The sequence below is a fragment of the Mauremys reevesii genome, linkage group 3, assembly GCF_016161935.1.
Source record: "Mauremys reevesii isolate NIE-2019 linkage group 3, ASM1616193v1, whole genome shotgun sequence".
NCBI lineage: Eukaryota > Metazoa > Chordata > Testudines > Geoemydidae > Mauremys > Mauremys reevesii.
Genome location: NC_052625.1, coordinates 127,372,066 through 127,391,429, shown reverse-complemented (window position 1 = coordinate 127,391,429; position 19,364 = coordinate 127,372,066). Strand labels below are relative to the sequence as shown.

At 41.9% G+C, this 19,364-nt stretch overlaps 1 protein-coding gene across 16 annotated transcripts in view; it reads right to left on the bottom strand.

The window, feature by feature from the left end:
• AK9 (adenylate kinase 9) overlaps positions 1-19,364 on the bottom strand; it is a 219,026-nt gene that overhangs the window by 183,183 nt on the left and 16,479 nt on the right. For all 16 annotated transcript variants that reach the window (XR_005595877.1, XR_005595879.1, XR_005595878.1 and 13 more), the window contains exons 4-7: positions 14,258-14,310; positions 14,030-14,126; positions 6,535-6,647; positions 3,960-4,142 (exon numbers count right to left, since the gene is read on the bottom strand). Coding sequence is in view for 13 of the 16 variants with exons in the window: in XM_039529143.1 (XP_039385077.1) it covers positions 3,960-4,142; positions 6,535-6,647; positions 14,030-14,126; positions 14,258-14,310 (446 nt within the window). In the remaining 3 variants the exon portion in view is untranslated. The remainder of the gene's footprint in view (positions 1-3,959; positions 4,143-6,534; positions 6,648-14,029; positions 14,127-14,257; positions 14,311-19,364) is intronic.

Genomic DNA, 19,364 nt, shown 5'->3' with positions numbered 1-19,364 from the left:
CAGATGGGAACAGTATTTCCCTTTTCACAAACGACTGTGCTATCTGGACTAAGCATAAAAGACACTCCAGAGAAAAGCATAAAAGACAAATGAGGCACTCCAGAGAATTTCCAAGTGGGGGAATGATTGGGGATTTAAATTCTCTCTTTCAGAAACAGAACACTTTTAACCATGATGAAAATTACGGAAGATTGGGACTGACTTATTTATTTATGGTGAAAAAATTCAGATAGTTAAAAAGTTTATGTTCCCAGGAGTTGTGTTTGGTAATAAATTGACTTGGAAATGTCACATAGACTTAAAAGTGTAAAAGTAGAATGAACTTACTTAAAAGGGTAGCTGGAAACAAATGGGGTACAGATAAGAAGGTATTGATTATGCTGTATAGAGCATTGATAAGATCAGTTTTAGACTACAGATGCCAAGCTTTTGGTTCAGCCTCAAAAACAACTGTTAGAAAACTTGGAGCTGCTGTGCGCCCAAGCTGTGCGATTGGCATATGGCACAATGACAGCAACATCAGTGTGTACGTTAAACATAGCCACCCAAGAAGCTCCTGTAAATTTAAGGATGAAACTATTGGCACTAACCTTTTGGGCAAAGGTAAAAGGGAATCATGAAATCAGAAGTACACAACAGATTTATGAAGATTGCTGGAAGTTTAGTAGATAAAATTATATGGATTGCCACAGACTACCTCATACTACACTAGGGTCAAAAATGGGCAAAGGAGATACGTAAAAAGAAAAAATGGAGAGAACTAAAAATTTGTAGTAATGGGAAATCATGTTACAATTGGACAGTTATTCCCCATTTGTGGATTTGGAACTGTATGAAAAAACTGAAGGAAAAATCCACACGTTACGACCAATGACATTTTAAAAATTATTTATGAAAAATGGGGCCAGTTTTACAAAGTCTATACAAATTGATCAAAAAATGACAGCCAGGGACGAGTGGGAACAGCTTTCCATTTTCTAGTCTTGGAATCCAGAAATCTAAAAGGCTATCAAATTATGTGACCATTCTCACAGCTGAACTAATGGGGATTATGTTGGCACTAGCCTAAAGAAGAGATGTGTGACCAACTGTAGCTGTAATTATTTTTGTTTCCTTGTTAGGCATAATGACATTCAGAACAGGGACTTCAGAAAGTAGAAATGACATAATAAGTGAAATAATATTCCCAACTATTGAAATAATGCAAGCTGATATCTGTGTAACAATAGCATGGATTCTGGCACATACTGAAATGAGATGACTAAGAAAAGAGAAAAACATGCTTTACAAAAAGAGGAGGTGAATGTTAAGATACCCTTGAGTTAGGGCCGGCCCCAGACTAAATGGCGCCCCAGGCAACAAGAGTCTTCAGTGTCCCCCCTCCATTTGTTAAACTTTTGAATACCTTATTTTCATAGCATTTGTAGCCCATTTCACAACTTCAATGCATGATTTGCATGCATGATTTATCCCTGTCATATAAGACAATACATTTGCACACTAGGATCTGTAAATCTGTATTTATTCATGCCATATACAAGCAAATAAAAAAATGTTTCCTCTAAGCTTATGGAAATTTAAAAAAAATAATTTTAAGAATAGAAATGTACAGGGCATGACTGACAACATTCTAGGAGATTTAAGGAAAATGTACTTCCCAGAAAATCTGGAAGATTCCATGAGATTCTATAAAGGTCCAGAACATCCTAGCTTAGTGAAAAAATGAATCCACATATGGCATACCTGAAACATTTCCCTTCATTCTATTTTCCATTTTGTTGCTAACAACAAAAATAAAACCCTGAGCTCAGCGCCCCTCCAAGCTCACCATCCCAGGTGGTTGCCTGGGTCACCTGCCCCTACATTCAGCCCTATCATGAGTAGACAAGAATTTAAAAGTATGGTCATGAAGGAACTTGCAAAGGAATGGCAAGAACTATGGACTAAGGAAACAAAAGAACAAAGGTCCTATGATGTATGCTCAAATATTGAAGATAATATTATACTCCACAGTCATGACAGAAAAAGCGAAGTAGTCATTTTTACAGTGTGAACATGTCATTACGCCAAATATAAGTTAAACTTACTAAAGAGATGTAAAGATAGGCTATGTAATATATGCAAAACCAAAAAACTGTTGGTCATGTTCTATGGTATTGTGGGCAATATTCTATGGAAAGAACGTTTCTCTGAGAAAACATTGAGTCAGCTTGGCAAAGATTTTTCCCTTAATGGACTAATTAAAAAGTCACAGAAATGGATAGTGGTGGTGGTGGTGGGGGAAGCCTCACTGCATTTCCTTATGGATACTAGACTGAGTGAAAGAATATAAGAAAATACTTGGCTAAAAATGAATGAAGAAAGTGGTGGTCATAACTTCATATGATGAGGCTGCTGTGCCAAAAAACAAAGTACATGGTGGCACTAAAAGGTAAGCAGAGCTACAGCTCCCTAGTCTCACTGACAAGGAGAACAGCTGAAGAGCCTCTGCCACCTGGACTCGCTGAAGGATTAGAGGGACCTTCTTTACTTTGTTTTCCCTTTTTGTTTAGAACTCCAGGTGCAGAGCCTAGGTTCTTTGGACACAAGGAGTTAAGGGTTCAGACCCCTCTCAGAGACTACTGTCCTCTGAGCTTACAGGGGACCACTGGGTAAGCCTGGACTATTTTGTGGAATGCACTGTTATTTGGTTTGCCCTTACCATTTTCTGGACTGCTTTGTGCCTAGAAGTGGGGATTACCACCCCCCTAAGACTTACGGCCGGAGGATCACACTCTGTACTCTAAACCAGCTATATAGACAGAGAAGGACATCTGTGACAAGGTGCCCACTCTCACCCCCATGGTGCTCTAGAGGTACAACCTATCACAAAGATTAGCATGAATTTTATCCATTATACATATTTTGTAAGTGCTCATAATTTATTTTTGATTAGCTGTACATAATCAGTTGATATTTTATATAGACTTGAAATATATATTATTTTTAGCTTTTCCCCCCTTCCAATAAAATTGCTACACTATTTTTATTGTGTTTTAATTAATGCCAAGAAGACTCACTCTGGAGGTGAAAGAAATTAATATCTTGTTTAAAAAGTTACAGTATTTTATTTGCAGTGGTATTGTAGCTGTGTTGGTCCCAGGATATTAGTGAGACAAGGTGGGACAAGCTTTTGAGATACATAGAGTCCAGACCTGAAACTCTGTGTAGTTCAAAAGCTTGTTTCTGTCACCAATAGAAGTTGGTCTAACTAAAAGATATTATCTCACAGTACAGTAGAACCTCAGAATTACAAACACCAGAGTTATGAACTGATCGGTCAACCACATGTATGATTTGGAACCAGAAGTATGCAATCAGGCAGGACCAGAGACCAAAAAACAAAAACCAAATACAATACAGTACTGTGTTAAATGTAAACTACTAAAAAAATAAAGGAAAAGTTTAAAACAAAAGTTTTGACAAAGTAAGGAAATTGTTCCTGTGCTTGTTTCATTTAAATTAAGATGGTTAAAAGCAGAATTTTTCTTCTGCATAGAAAAGTTTCAAAGCTGTATTAAGTCAATGTTCAGTTGTAAAGGATTGAAAGGACAACCATAACATTTTATTCAGAGTTATGAACATTTCAGAGTTACCAACAACCTTCATTCCTGAGGTGTTCATAACTCAGATTCTGCTGTATTTTTATGGTGTTCCAATGTCAAAACTGATAAACAAGCTGAAATCTTATCAATACTACTAAATAATTTTACTGAATAAGTATTACAATTTTGTTTAAATACTATAGTATATCTCTTAAAGCAGAACAGAAATTGATTTACAAAAACAAGGTTGAACAAAATGCATTCAGAGTAACAGTTGAGATTTTTTAGTTTATTTTTAAATGTCCATGAGCTTTGTTCTTTTTCTGACATGGCTGTTAATAAAGAGAGTCTCTTCTGTAGATTAAGATCAGTTACCTCATCTTCTTCTTCCTGCTCTTCCTCCTCTTCTTCTTCCTCATCTTCTCCTTTATGTTGATCCTTCTTTTTCTTCCGTTTGTCAATAATTTCAGGATCCCACTGGTTCCTTTGGTATATCTGCCCTGTATCAGGATGCTGTCTTTGCCCAGAGAGTCTTTGGCACAAATCATAGTCAGGACACTAGTTAAGAAATAATCAAAAGAAAACTTTCTGTTTATGTTATTGTCATAACAATATTATTTTTTCTTAAAAGTAATAGAGCCTACTTTTTAACTTTTTTTATATATTGCACTTCTAGGCACATACAACTTTAAAAAAGACAGTCAATAAAAATTAAATGTATAAGAACTCAAAAGGACATGGGAAAAGCCTTTCTAAACAGACAATTCCCAACCCCAAAGGCTACTGCCCAATCAGTTACCACATAACCTTTCCCCCATCTTTGAAAAGTCTGAGAAAACAGTGACAGCTAATCCAGGGAGGGGCAGAAGGGGAGGCGCAATTTCTACAGAACAAAGTATTGTTTAATTGGACCACGTTGCCAAGTACTGTGCATGATAAGTTCACTAGATGAGAAACCCCTTTAAGTGTTAACAGAGTTCTGGAGATTACCTTGCTTCCCTTGCAAGAACTGCTTCTGAAAGGTTGTGTGTCTTAGGCAAGAAGAGGCGTTTGCTGAGATTTGCAAAACTTGCAAGAACCAGGGGATTTGCCTTCCATCCCCTCCAAAGAAGCCTCCTCTTTGCCATTTTTTGATATACAAATAAAACAAGATTTTTCCAAAGTGAGTAATGAAAAGCTATTCACAGATCATGCATTTCTAAAGAGATTCCTCTTCCTTTCTTTTTGACATAGTGAAAATAGCCACAATTCTATTACATCCAGGATTTCACCTAGAACCACTGAAGTCAATGGCAAAACTCTCAGTTGACTGCAGTGAAGCCAAGAATCCTTCCTTGGAGTTTAAGGTCTTAACCTTCCTTCAACAGAAGTCAAGAGGGGGAGATGAGGTATGTACATGAAGTCAAGAATTCCTTTCTGATGGTGTAAAACTGTATCACTCATTTATATGGAATTTTATGTGTGAAACCATACAGAATGTACTGCCTGGAATAAGTCTTTTGCACTGTTTGGTATTAAAACAAGGTTCAACTTCCTATAATTAAAAATAACAACTCCTTCCCCTAAAATGGCACAAAGAGGTATTTTGTTTTGGGGTTTCAAGTTATTTTTGTGCTCTCAGAAACCAAATAATTTCAAATTAGCATTAAAACGTTCACTGGACATGTTCAAATTTAAGTCTTTAAATTATTAAATATGTAGAATTTTGGGCTGTGTGTGAAAAAATGTAATGACATCTCACAAAGTGGCAGCACTCCCACTACTCCACTAAAGCCTACCAACTACCATCTCTGTCTCACATACATGTTACATATCTAGGTACTTACTGTAGTGTCTAAGCAACCCGAAGCAAAATCTTATTGCGAGTACATGCCCAATGTCATAAAAACTGTTGTTTCGGCAGCCCATTCATTATTTTAGAAGTTAGAGTGGGAAAAGACCTAATAGATCTAGTATATTTTCTTGTTCTTTTAAGAACTATGGAGTAAGAAGACCTCTGACTACTGTACTTACAATCAGGGCTGGCTCCAGGTTTTCTGCCGCACCAAGCGGTAGAAAAAAGCCAATTGGCAGCAGCTCAATCGCGCCGCTCCATTCTTCGGCGGCAGGTCTTTCACTCCCTCTCTTCCTCTTCGGCGGCACTTTGGTGGCAGCTCAAAGAGGAAGAGAGGGACTGAGGGACCTGCCGCCAAATTCCCGCCGAAGAACCGGATGGGAAGCCCCAATAGCGGACAGAGTGCCGCCCCTTTGTATTGGCCGCCCCAAGTACCTGCTTCCTTAGCTGGTGCCTGGAGCCGGCCCTGCTTACAATAATGTGTATTTCTAAATGTATATTACAGTAATTTTTGGAAAGTGTCTTCACTATATGTCTATTTGGGGAATTTTAGTAAATTTTGCAAGAGAGCATAGAAGAGTTTGCAGATTCAGTCCAAATCTGATTTGTAAATAACTGGTCTGTAAGTAGTATTTTCACCATTGTTTACAATTAGACAAAGAGGGCTGGACTATAAAGTAATTTGTTTTCTCACTCAATTATGTAACTAATTTTTCCCAATAATTTTTCCCAAACAGTATTTCTACTGGCTTTGACTTATAATATCCATACCCTGTTATTATCCCAAGGCATTATCTTCATGGAACATGTACTTTTTATTCCAGTCTTAGAAACTGATCATGAGGTGCTCAATGACTATAACTCCCACTGAAGTTATAGGAGATGCTCAATACCTTGCAGGATCGGTCCTTAGGACCAAATTCTGCTGTCTATTACAGCAGTGTAAACCTAGAGTAACTTGTTTGACAACTCCATTGCAAAAGAAAAATTTGGCCCTTAGTAACAGCTATCATACTTCAATATATGTAAAAAAATGACACTGACTCCTATAGAATATTAATCTTATTTTAAGAATAAGTATGAAAATGATTAGCAAGTTATCAAAGCTGTCATTACCTTAAGGTTAATCAGGAAATTTGGTTTTAATTTTAGATTTCTAATTTTCTCTATTTGCTCCGAAATAGTCATGTATTCCTCTGAGAGAGAAGGAAATCCACTGAGAACATAACCTGCCAAATAAAATTTGTTAAATACATCTTTTGGAAAGTTATTTCAATATACTAAATATTTATATTTATCTGTTTTAAACATTACATCTAGATAGACGTATAACTAGAACCATTTGTCATGGCCACCCACATTGATAGCTAAGGTTTACCTGTGATTACCCAAAGTGACATAACAAATCTGCAATTCTTTCAAGATAACTATATAATTCCCAAAGACTGTTAATTCAGTTAATGAACATAGAGAAAAATTGCGCAAAATAGACACTAACAATTTTATTTGTGCTAAATATTACCTTGAAATTCAATCTGGAAAGTCTGAATCATGTAGCAATTACTAGTAATGCATGAAGTTATATAGGCTATTTATACTGAGAGATGCATGCTCAGTAGCATCTAATGTCATTCTGTTCTTTGCTGAGTGGCAGGTGGAATATTAACGTGATTGAAAATGATGGAATAAGAGGGCTTGAATAGAAAATGTTTGGTTTGGAAATAGACTGAGTCACACTGACCTATGGAGGTGAATTCAATAGGGAGTAGGAATTCCATAACTGTATTTTGGGAAGGAATCTCCTCCCATGCTCTGGAGGTGAGAGCTTTCTGAGAGAGATTGGATCACTTTTTCTTGGGACACAGAGGGTTATCCTTGTATTAGGGAGGTGGGAGATCCATGGGATGCAAAACAAATTCCTTTACAATGAATGGGAACTAGACTCTGTTTTTCAATGTAAGGTCAGTGGTTAGAGTTACAACAGTGTATATATATCTTTTGCATGCATAGCCTAGATCTTTCTCCAGCCATGGACTCCAGCCATGTATATGAAGCAACATAAGGTAACAGGGGGACAAATGTGTGGCAAAATACCTGCCCCTCTGCTTGTTAGCTCAGTCCGTCCTAGCTTCAGAGGCACAGGCTAGGCACAAGGGAAAAAAAACCCTTCTCAATCTCCCAAGGCCGGGCTGATTCCTTCTCAGCCAGCCTCCTAGTTCTAGTTTCTTTTCCTCCCCTGCAGCGAGTCTCAGAGTTCAGCTGTCCCTCCTTGCTGGCAGCTGCCCTGCTTCTCTCGTCCTCCTTCCCCCCTGGCTTCCTTGTCAGGGAGGGTTTAAAAAGGTCTCTAGCAACTGGGGCCAGCTGAACCTGATTAGTTTCTTTCCAACCCCTGCCCCAGCTGAACCTTATTTTGCTGGCTAAGCCTTCCTGGCTAATTGTTACCCCTCTCCAGGTAGTTAATTGGCCTGAATTTGCCACATATCCCCCCCCCCTGCTCAACACTACGGGGTTGGGCCACTTGGGTCGGAAAACAATGTACCCTTGACAGGCCATCCGCATTGCCATGTTGAGACCCGGACCGGTGCCGAACCGTGAAGTGGAAGGGCTGAAGCGACAGGAACCATCTCGTCACTCGCGCGTTCTTGTCCTTGTTCTGGTGCATCCATTGCAACGGGGCATGGTCCGTGACTAGGGCAAATCTCCGGCCCAGTAAATAATAGCGGAGGCTTTCTACGGCCCACTTCACCGCCAGACATTCCTTCTCCACGATGGCGTACTTCCGTTCTCTAGGCAGGAGCTTTCTACTGAGGTAGAGGACGGGGTGTTCGTCCTCTCCGACCATTTGGGAAAGCACTGCCCCCAGGCCTACTTCCGAGGCGTCCATCTGTAGGACGAACTCCTGCCCCCAGTCTGGGGCTACTAGGACAGGGTCCGTGCAGAGGGCCGTTCGTAGATCCACAAAAGCGGCCGGCCGCAGCAGACCATTTCACTATGTCCGGGCCCGAGCCCTGGTCAGGTCCGTTAAGGGCATGCCCTGGTGGCAAAGTGGGAATGAACCGCCTATAGTACCCCACGAGTCCCAGGAACGCTCGGACCTGCTTCTTCCGCAGTGGCGGGGCCACTTCAATATGGCGTCTAGCTTGTTGAGCTGGGGCCTCACCACGCCCGCCCACTACATACCCCAGGTATTTGGCTTCAGCTAACCCGATCGAACACTTGGAGGTTCGCGGTCAGCCCGGCCCTTCTCAGGGTATCTAATACTGCCTCTACCTTTCCGAGATCGTCTCCCAGTCGGGCTATATATGATGACATCATCAAGATAGGCAGCGGCGTACTCCCTATGGGTCCGTAACAGCTTATCCATCAGCCGCTGGAAGGTAGCGGGGCCCCATGTAATCCAAAGGAAGAACGGTGTATTGATATAGTCCTTCCGGGTTGCAAAGGCCGTCTTCTCCTTGTCGGTCTTCGCCAGGGGATCTGCCAATAGCCCTTGGTAAGGTCCAGGGTAGACATGAACCGGGCCTTTCCTAATCTGTCGATCAGTTAAATCGATCCTGGGTAAGGGGTAGGCGTCAAACCGGGATACCTCGTTCAGCTTGCGGAAGTCGTTGCAGAATCTCATACTGCCGTCTGGCTTTGGCACCAGAACCACGGGACTGGACCACTGGCTATGAGACTCTTCAATAACCCCTAGGACCAGCATCTTCCTGACCTCTTTCCGAATTTCCTCTCTTTTGGCCTCCGGGATCCGGTATGGCAGCGTGCACCTTCACCCCGGGCTCTGTGAAGATGTGATGGTGAACTTCCGTAGTTCGACCGGGCTTCTCCGAGAACACGTCTTGGTTGCGTTCGACCAGGCTGACCGCCTCGGATCGTTGTTCTGGGGTCAGCTCTCGGGATATTCCCACCTGGTTGGGCCGATCGTCTTTAGGGGGTGGCGCCCCCAACCCCGTTACCAGGGTTTCTCTATCCTGCCAGGGTTTCAGCAGATTTATGTGATAGATCTGCTCCAGCTTCCGGCGACCTGGCTGTCGGACCTTGTAGTTAACTTCCCCTACCGCCTCAATTACCTCATAGGGTCCCTGCCATCTGGCCAGGAGCTTGCTCTCTGCCGTGGGTAGGAGCACCATCACCCGGTCCCCCACCTGGAACTTCCGGGCCTTTGCTTGACGGTTGTAGTAGGTCCGTTGTGCCTTGGGCCTTCTCCATGTGTTCGCGTACTAGGGGGGTGACCCTGGCGATCCGGTCTCTCATTTGTAGCACATGTTCCACAATGTTTCTCCCCGGGTTTGGCTGCTCTTCCCAGTCTTCTTTAGCCAGGTCCAGTATGCCCCTGGGGTGCCGACCATATAACAGCTCGAAGGGGGAGAATCCCGTGGAGGCCTGAGGTACTTCCCGGACGGCAAACAGCACGTATGGTAGCAGGGTGTCCCAGTCTTTTCCATCGCAGCTGATCACCTTCCGCAACATGTTTTTCAACGTCTTGTTAAAGCGCTCAACGAGGCCATCGGTCTGGGGGTGGTAGACCGATGTTCGGAGGGTCCGTATGTGGAGCAGGTCGCACAAGTCCTTCATCAGCTTGGAAACAAAGGGGGTCCCTTGGTCTGTCAGGATCTCCCTAGGTATCTCACTGGGATCTCAACCCAGAAGTGCAAGGGTCGGGGGACACTGCAATGGGGTGGAACAGGGGCAGAGTTTATGCTTTCAGGATTGCCTGCTGCAGGAGTGCGGACGAGATAGGTGCTGTGCATGGTGTTGTTCACAGACACAGACTAGACTGTGTTCATTGTTCGGAAAAATGTATCTTTGCAAGGAATTCACTACCTTTTTCCCATCACACAGCTTCGACTGTCTCCAGACCTGCCACAGCATCCCCCTCACAGAGGCTGGCAAAGATTAGGCGGCAAAAGAGAAAGACACGGGACGAGATGATCGCTGAAGTTATGGGGTGCTCCCGAGCCGAGGCGGACCAGCAGAGCCAGTGGAGGGAGACCCTCTCTCTGTACCAGCGCTCACACAGTGAACGGGAGGAGAGGTGGCGTGAGGAAGACAAGCAGGCGACTCAAACGCTGCTTGGACTAATGAGGGAGCAAACGGACACGCTCCGGCGCCTTGTGGATGTTCTGCAGGACCGCAGGCAGGAGGACAGAGCCCCCCCGCAGTGTATCTGCAACCACCCTCCCCCGCCACAAAGTCCCATACCTCCCGTCACCCAAAGTAACCAGAAGGAGTGGTGCCAGGGGCCGTGAAAACTGTCACTGCACCCCAGCAGAGTGCTCAAGTACCCAAAAGCTCTCATACCCTAATTTTTGAGAATTCCTTCCCTTCCTGACTCACCCTAGCCCCAATCCCAGTTTCATCCCCTGACTGTCTGGTTAATTATTAAAAATACTTTGCTGTTAATTACTGTTTCCGTCATGCTTTTTTACACAACGCTGCGTTTGAAGGGGTGGGTGGGGAAGGGGGTAGGGTATTGCATAGGACAGTCACCTTTACCAGGGTACAGACACGGGGGCAGGATCAGCAGCAGGTCACACACACACAGTGCAGTCAGTAGGCACCCTGGTCGGTATGGGAGGTGGTTTGCAGGTTCTGTGTGGGTGGGGGGGTACGTGACTTTGTAGCGGGGGAGGGTGGTTACAGATCTCATGCAACGGTCCCTGTCCTGAACCACAGAGCCACGCTGCAGAGGAATCTGTATCCGTCCTCCCCCACCACAAGGCCACATAGCCCCCGCACACAGAGTCCCGAAAAGGAGGGATGGCAGGCTCCGTTGAAACAACCAGTCCGGCACTGCAGACCGCTCTGGGAGCAGGAGCCTGTCATTCCTCGAGTTTAGAGGTGGTTTTTACATCACCGCACACCCTACCCAGCACAGTCTGCGTCCCAGTTTCAACCATTTAATGCAAAGTCATCAATAAAGAAACCTTTGTAAAGTTACAGTGGAACATGTATTTTATTTTTAAACGTGTGTTGGAAGTGGGGGAAGCGGGGTGGACGGGGTATGTAACTGCAGATGCTAGTCAACAGTAACTTGGTAAAGAAACAGGGGCAGGTTCAGCTTCTCTGTAAAGAAACTGAACAGTCACAGATCATGCTGCTCGCTGGTACTTGAAGAGTTCCTTGTCGCTGTGCAAGGCGCCTACATAGGGCTTCACGAACCAGGGCATTAGCGGGTAGGCTGGGTCCCCGAGGATCACTGTAGGCATCTGCACATCCCCAAGAGTTATTTTGTGGTCCGGGAAGAAACTACCTTCCTGCAGGCGTCTAAACAGAGCAGAGTTCCTGAAAACACGCGTGTCATGAACTTTGCCTGGCCACCCGACGTTGATGTTGGTAAAACGTCCCCCATGGTCCACCAGTGCTCGCAGCACCATTGAAAAGTAGCCCTATTTCTCAGCAGCTGACTGTGGAAGAGGTGGACAATAAGGTGCGAGGAGTTGACAACGGCCATAACTGCAGCGGGCTCCGTGCTCGCAGTGCTGTGGCGCCCGCGCTGTCACTGAGCAGAAAAGTGCACGAACAGATTGCCCGCAGGCGCTTTCGGGAAGGGAGGGAGGGCGTGATTGATGGTTCAATGATGACAGTTACCCAAAACCACCCTCGACACATTTTTCCCCCCAGCATGCATTGGGGGGAAATCCCAGAATTCCAATGGGCAGCGGGGAGTGCGGGAACTGTGGGATAGCTTCCCACAGTGCACCGCTTCCAAAGTCGACGCTGGCCCCGTTACTGTGGACTCACACAGTCGAATTAGTGTATTTAGTGTGGATACACAAATTCGACTTCATAAGGTCGATTCCACAAATTCGACTTAAGTTGATTCGAAATAGTCTCGTAGTGTAGACATACCCTGTATGAGTTTTGTCATATTCCTAATCATTCTTGTCACCCTTCTCTGAATGGCTCCCTACTCTAATTCTGCATTATCTTTTTAGAGAAGGGGAACCCATTACTGCACACAGTATTCCAGATGAGGGCATATCACCCACTTAGATAATGGCACTATAACTTTTTACACATTATTCTCCATCCTACTACTGATGCATTCTAACATCTTGTTTGCTTTTTGACCACAGCTGCATATTAAGAGCAGAGGTTTTTATTGAGATGTCCACAATGATCCCCGGGTCCCTTTCCTGACTTGGTATAGTTAATTTAGAACCCTAATAAACTGTACAATGAGTTCAAAATTTTCCTTCTAATGTGGATTATTTTGCATTTATCAATATTTAACGTCATCCACCATTGTGTTGCCCATTCACCTTGCTTAGTTAAGTCCCTATGAAGTTCTTCACAGACTTCTCTGGACTTGACTACTTTAAATAACTTTTTATCTACACATTTTGCTATCTCATTGATCATCGTCCTTTCCAGATCATTAGTATATTAGACAATACCAATCTTAACACAGATCCTTGAGGCACCTTCCTGTTAACCTTTTGCCATGACAAAATTAACTATTTATTCCTACAGTTTCCTGTGTCTTAGCCAGTTTTTGATCCATGACAGTACTTTGTCTCCCACCCCATGAGTATTTAGTTTCTTTAGTATCCTCTTTTGACCTTGTTAAAGACCTTTTGAAAGTCAAAATTATATGAATTGGTTCTTTTTTATCCACTACTTTATTGACATGTTCAAAGAATTCTAACATTAGTGAGATATGATTTTCCTTTGAAGAAACTGTGCTCTGATTAGACTATCATGTCATGAGTTTTCAGGTGTTTTATTTGGTGTTTTCAATTATAGTGTCTACCAGTTTACCAGCTTCAGATATAAGGTTTACTAGTTTATAATTCCTTAGATCATCCATACGGCCTTTTAAAAAAACAGATACATTTCCTACCCTCCAATTCTCCAGTGTTGCAGCTGTTTTAAAATGAGAGATTGTGTATATCTTTCCTAGCAGCTCAGCAACTTCATACTTAAGTTCCTTCAGAACTCTTTGCTGTATACTATCTGGGCCTGGGGACTTACTTCTTTTTAAAATTATTTTGTTCCAGAACTACTTCTTTTGACACCTCAATCTCTGACAGTATTTCAACTTTATTACAGACAGGGCCGGCTCTAGACCCCAGTGCGCCAAGCGCGTGCTTGGGGCGGCATTTTGCCGGGAGGGCGGCAGGCGGCTCCGGCGGACCTTCCACAGTCATGACTGCGGAGGGTCCGCTGGTCCCACGGCTCCGGTGGACCTCCCGCAGGCGTGCCTGCGGATGCTCCACCGGAGCCGCGGGACCAGCGTGCTTGGGGCAGCCAAATTCTTAGAGCCGCTCCTGATTACAGAAAATCAAAAGGATATAATTTGGCTGAAAAATATCACTCTGTTGTTGTGTGTATGAGTACATAGCACTCTTTTGTCCTCCACGATCAATACAGTATTCCCTAAATGCCATCTCAGGTCACTATAATTTACAGATATTCATGTTCTGCATGAAGCAATGAAGACAGATTCTGCACTACTGATGGCAAAAATGTCTGACTGAATCCGACAGATTGCAGTGTAGCAGAATTTTTAAATATCATATGCTATGGATATACAAGAAGACAAAACTAAGTTTTAGAGGGCTAGGGTGGGCATACTTTAAAAGTTCTGGAAAATGACAACACATACCAAAGTGAGCAACTTCTGGTGACTCAATCTTTTTCAGAATCATCTTTGTAATCAGTTCTTCAGGAATACTTTGACCTCCAAAAAGCAATTCCTGCATCTAAAGGGAAATGTAAAGCATAACATCCTACAATATTTGCATGGTGGCCCCATCCAGCTACCACAGACTTCAAGGGGAACAAGATTGGGCCTTATGAATAACATGAAATTTAATAAAACAGTAGATTTTACCTTAAGTCCATATTCTGTTCCTGCAGTAATATTTTCTTCTATTACTTCCAAAGCTAAAAAATGTACAGAATACAGAACAAAATTAAAACAATAAAACATACTGTGTGTGCATTAGTATGTTTTCATATACACTGTTAGCCTAGCATGGCTGTCTTTATTAGTGATTTCATATGATCATAATGTAACGACTGTGAAATCTGGTGTTGAATCTTTGAGCCCAAAAACATTTCACATATTAAGAAGTCAAGTTTCAAAATGAGAACAGTTCAGGCATAGAAAGATGTCAGTTTTAAAGTAATCAGCTGAGAAAAAAGGTTACCCTTTAAATGGTCAAATTAAACAAGACAGTGCTAGTTTGATACCCCCCTCACACTCAAAGCTCCTGCATATGGCTTTATGAACTGCAATAATGGGGTGGAGCCTCAGGGGATAATCCTTCAAACCTTCCACATATATAAGCCCCACTGAAGTCAAGGGGCATTCCACATACAGAGAAGAGGGCTGATCCTCATGTAGCTGAAAAATTCTCATTCTATTTTTTTTCTCACATGTGAAATTGTTTAGATCATGTGTCACTTTGTATTAAAAAAGTGGGATGACTTAAGTAATCTATTTTTGCATTGATGGAAATAAAGTTAAGAGATTTTATTAAAACAGAAATTTTGGCATGATTTGAACTTTAAGCCTTAAAAATGTGATAAAGACATTTTATTTGATATGTTATAAAGCCTCTGGTCTCCACAAAATCTGAACGTTTTTTTTGGCCACCAGAGGGCTTCCATATGTTCTAATTAATGCACTAGAAATAAATTGAGATTTACAAGGGAAATAGCTAACACAAAAATTGAAATCCATAATGTTTATTCATAAAAAGATTTACTGAGCATGCATATGCCATGAAAAAAATCAGCCAAATCATGTATATTATAATTAACTAGAACAAAGAGTTGCTTAAAGTAACTTCTCTACAGTTAAGGTTGTTATAAGCTAATTTAGCCTTCCCCCATTTTTAATTTAAAGAGTTGCATCAGTCTCTAAATTTGTAGGATATATATGGGACAGAGGCAAAAAAATTTCTGCAAAATTTAAGTGAGCATAACAACATAAGAATGGCCATACTGGGTCAGACCAAAGGTCCATCCAGCCCAGTATCCTGACTACCGATAGTAACCAATGCCAGGTGTCCCAGAGGGAGTGACCTAACAGGTAATGATCAAGGGATCTCTTTCCTGCCATCCATCTCCATCCTTTCATTAGGAACTGGGGAAACTTTTGGGATGGGGGGAGCCTATACAGGAGAGATGGTCTCCACCTAAACCAAAATGGAACCAGACTGCTGGCGCTAGACATTAAAAAGATTGTAGAGCAGTTTTTAAACTAGGAGATGGGGGAAAGCCGACTGCTGCAGAGGAGCATGTGGATCGGACACAGACTTCTCTTAGGGGAGAGTCTAATGATAGAGAATCTCCAGGTTATAGTCAGGAGCAGAGGATGGAAGAGGATAATGTAAGGGCCAGATCAGATGATAAACAGTCACATAAAAAAGAATCTGACACATCAGAAAAGGGCAGACAAATAAACAGGGACAAGTTTTTAAAGTGCGTGTACACAAATGCTAGAAGTCTAAATAATAAGATGGGTGAACTAGAGTGCCTTGTGATAAAGGAGGATATTGATATAATAGGCATCATAGAAACCTGGTGGACTGAGAGCAATCAATGGGACACAATCATTCTGGGGTACAAAATATATCGGAAGGACAGAACAGGTTGTGCTGGGGGTGGGTGGGGGAATGGCACTATATGTGAAAGAAAATGTAGAATCAAATGAAGTAAAAATCTTAAGCGAATCCACATGTTCAATAGAATCTCTATGAATAGAAATTTCATGCTCTAATAAAAATATAACATTAGGGATCTATTATCGACCACCTGACCAGGACAGTAATAGTGATGATGAAATGCTAAGGGAAATTAGAGAGGCTATAAAAATTAAGAATCCAATAATAGTGGGAGATTTCAATTATCCCCATATTGACTGGGAACATTTCACTTCAGGACGAAATGCAGAGATAAAATTTCTCGATACTTTAAATTACTGCTTCTTGGAGCAGCTGGTACGGGAACCCACAAGGGGAGAGGCAACTCTAGATTTAATCCTGAGTGGAGCGCAGGAGCTGGTCCAAGAGGTAACTATAGCAGGACCGCTTGGAAATAGTGACCATAATACAATAACATTCAACATCCCTGTGGTGGGAAGAACACCTCAACTGCCCAACACTGTGGTATTTAATTTCAAAAGGGAGAACTATGCAAAAATGATGGGGTTAGTTAAACAGATGTTAAAAGGTACAGTGACTAAAGTGAAATCCCTGAAAGCTGCATGGGCGCTTTTTAAAGACACCATAATAGAGGCTCAACTTCAATGTATACCCCAAATTAAGAAACACAGTAAAAGAACTATAAAAGAGCAACCGTGGCTTAACAACCATGTAAAACAAGCAGTGAAAGATAAAAAGACTTCCTTTAAAAAGTGGAAGTCAAATCCTAGTGAGGCAAATAGAAAGGAGCATAAACACTGCCAAATTAAGTGCAAGAGTATAATAAGAAAAGCCAAAGAGGAGTTTGAAGAACAGCTAGCCAAACACTCCAAAGGTAATAACAAATTTTTTGTTAAGTACATCAGAAGCAGGAAGCCTGCTAAACAACCAGTGGGGCCCCTTGATGATCGAGATACAAAAGGAGCGCTTAAAGATGATATAGTCATTGCGGAGAAACTAAATGGATTCTTTGCTTCAGTCTTCACGGCTGAGGATGTTAGGGAGATTCCCAAACCTGAGCTGGCTTTTGTAGGTGACAAATCTGAGGAACTGTCACAGATTAAAGTGTCATTAGAGGAGGTTTTGGAATTAATTGATAAACTCAACATTAACAAGTCACCGGGACCAGATGTCATTCACCCAAGAGTTCTGAAAGAAATCAAATGTGAAGTTGCGGAACTATTAACTAAGATTTGTAACCTGTCCTTTAAATCGGCTTCGGTACCCAATGACTGGAAGTTAGCGAATGTAACGTCAATATTTAAAAAGGGCTCTAGAGGTGATCCCGGCAATTACAGACCAGAAGTCTAACGTCGGTACTGGGCAAATTAGTCGAAACAATAGTTAAGAATAAAATTTTCAGACACAGAAAAACAAACTGTTGAAGAATAGTCAACATGGTTTCTGTAAAGGGAAAAATCTTCAGAGAACTGTCCATGATGACTCTAAGATCTTTTTCCTGACTCGTTGTAGCTAAATTAGCCCCCATCATATTGTATGTATAGTTGGGGTTATTTTTTCCAATGTGCATTACTTTACATTTAGCCACATTAAATTTCATTTGCCATTTTGTTGCCCAATCACTTAGTTTTGTGAGATCTTTTTGAAGTTCGTCACAGTCTGCTTTGGTCTTAACTATCTTGAGCAGTTTAGTATCATCTGCAAACTTTGCCACCTCACTTTTTACCCCTTTCTCCAGATCATTTATGAATAAATTGAATAGGTCCTAGGACTGACCCTTGGGGAACACCACTAGTTACCCCTCTCCATTCTGAAAATTTACCATTTATTCCTACCCTTTGTTCCCTGTCTTTTAACCAGTTCTCAATCCATGAAAGGATCTTCCCTCTTATCCCTTGACAACTTAATTTACGTGAGAGCCTTTGGTGAGGGACCTTGTCAAAGGTTTTCTGGAAATCTAAGTACACTATGTCCACTGGATCCCCCTTGTCCACATGTTTGTTGAACCCTTCAAAGAACTCTAATAGATTAGTAAGACATGATTTCCCTTTCAAGAAACCATGTTGACTTTTGCCCAACAATTTATGTTCTTCTATGTGTCTGACAATTTTATTCTTTACTATTGTTTCAACTAATTTGCCCAGTATTGACGTTAGACTTAACGGTCTGTAATTGCTGGGGTCACCTCTAGAGCCCTTTTTAAATATTCGCATTACATTAGCTATTTTCCAGTCATTGGGTACAGAAGCCGATTTAAAGGACACGATACAAACCATAGTTAATAGTTCTGCAATTTCACATTTGAGTTCTTTCAGAACTTGGGTGAATGCCATCTGGTCCCGGTAACTTAATTTAATTGATAAACTATTAAGATAAACTTAACAGTTTAGCAATTAATTCCAAAACCTCCTCTAGTGACACTTCAGTCTATGACAATTCCTCAGATTTGTCACCTACAGAGGACGGCTCAGGTTTGGGAATCTCCCTAACATCCTCAGCCGTGAAGACTGAAGCAAAGAATTCATTTAGTTTCTCTGCAATCACTTTATCGTCTTTAAATGCTCCTTTTGTATCTCAATCGTCCAGGGGCCTCACTGGTTGTTTAGCAGGCTTCCTGTTTCTGATGTACTTAAAAAGCATTTTGTTATTACCTTTTGAGTTTTTGGCTAGCTGTTCTTCAAACTCCTTTTTGGCTTTTTTTATTACATTTTTACACTTACTTTGAATTGAACAAAGAATTCCTGAATTACATCCTAAAATAGAAATGTTCACTTGAGTTTAAAAAGTATTCTAATCTTTTTGGCCACTTTGTAGCAAAACCAGTCATAACCTCCCTCCTTTGCTACAGGATATCTGCTCCAGCAAGCTTAGTATAAAACAACAAAAAGCTGCTGGAGACCTACGCTTATTCTTTTTGTATATGAGTCTCTAGCCCTTTTCCTTGCTGAGATGTCTCAAAATGACATGCCTCCCTAGTAATCAGTTGACAGTGGAACAAAAGAGAATATTTCCAATTAAAGGCTCTGCTCCTGCAGACCTTTAGGGATCTTCAGGGAGAGGGGGTGAGGAAGGTGGAGCTGGAGAGAGCAGGAGACCAAAGGGGCATTTCCTATTCCTGTGGACCTGCTAAAGCCTGCAAGATGGGAGACCCCCACTGCCTCAAATGAGCCTTAGAATGTTTTCTGGTGGGGGGTTGGTATTGTCAGGATAATAGCACAGATTTGATTTTACTATTATTATTATTTATATTGCAGAAGTGCTGAGGAGCCCAACTCATAGACTAGCACCCTATTGTGCTAGGTACTGAATAAACAGAGAACAAAGATA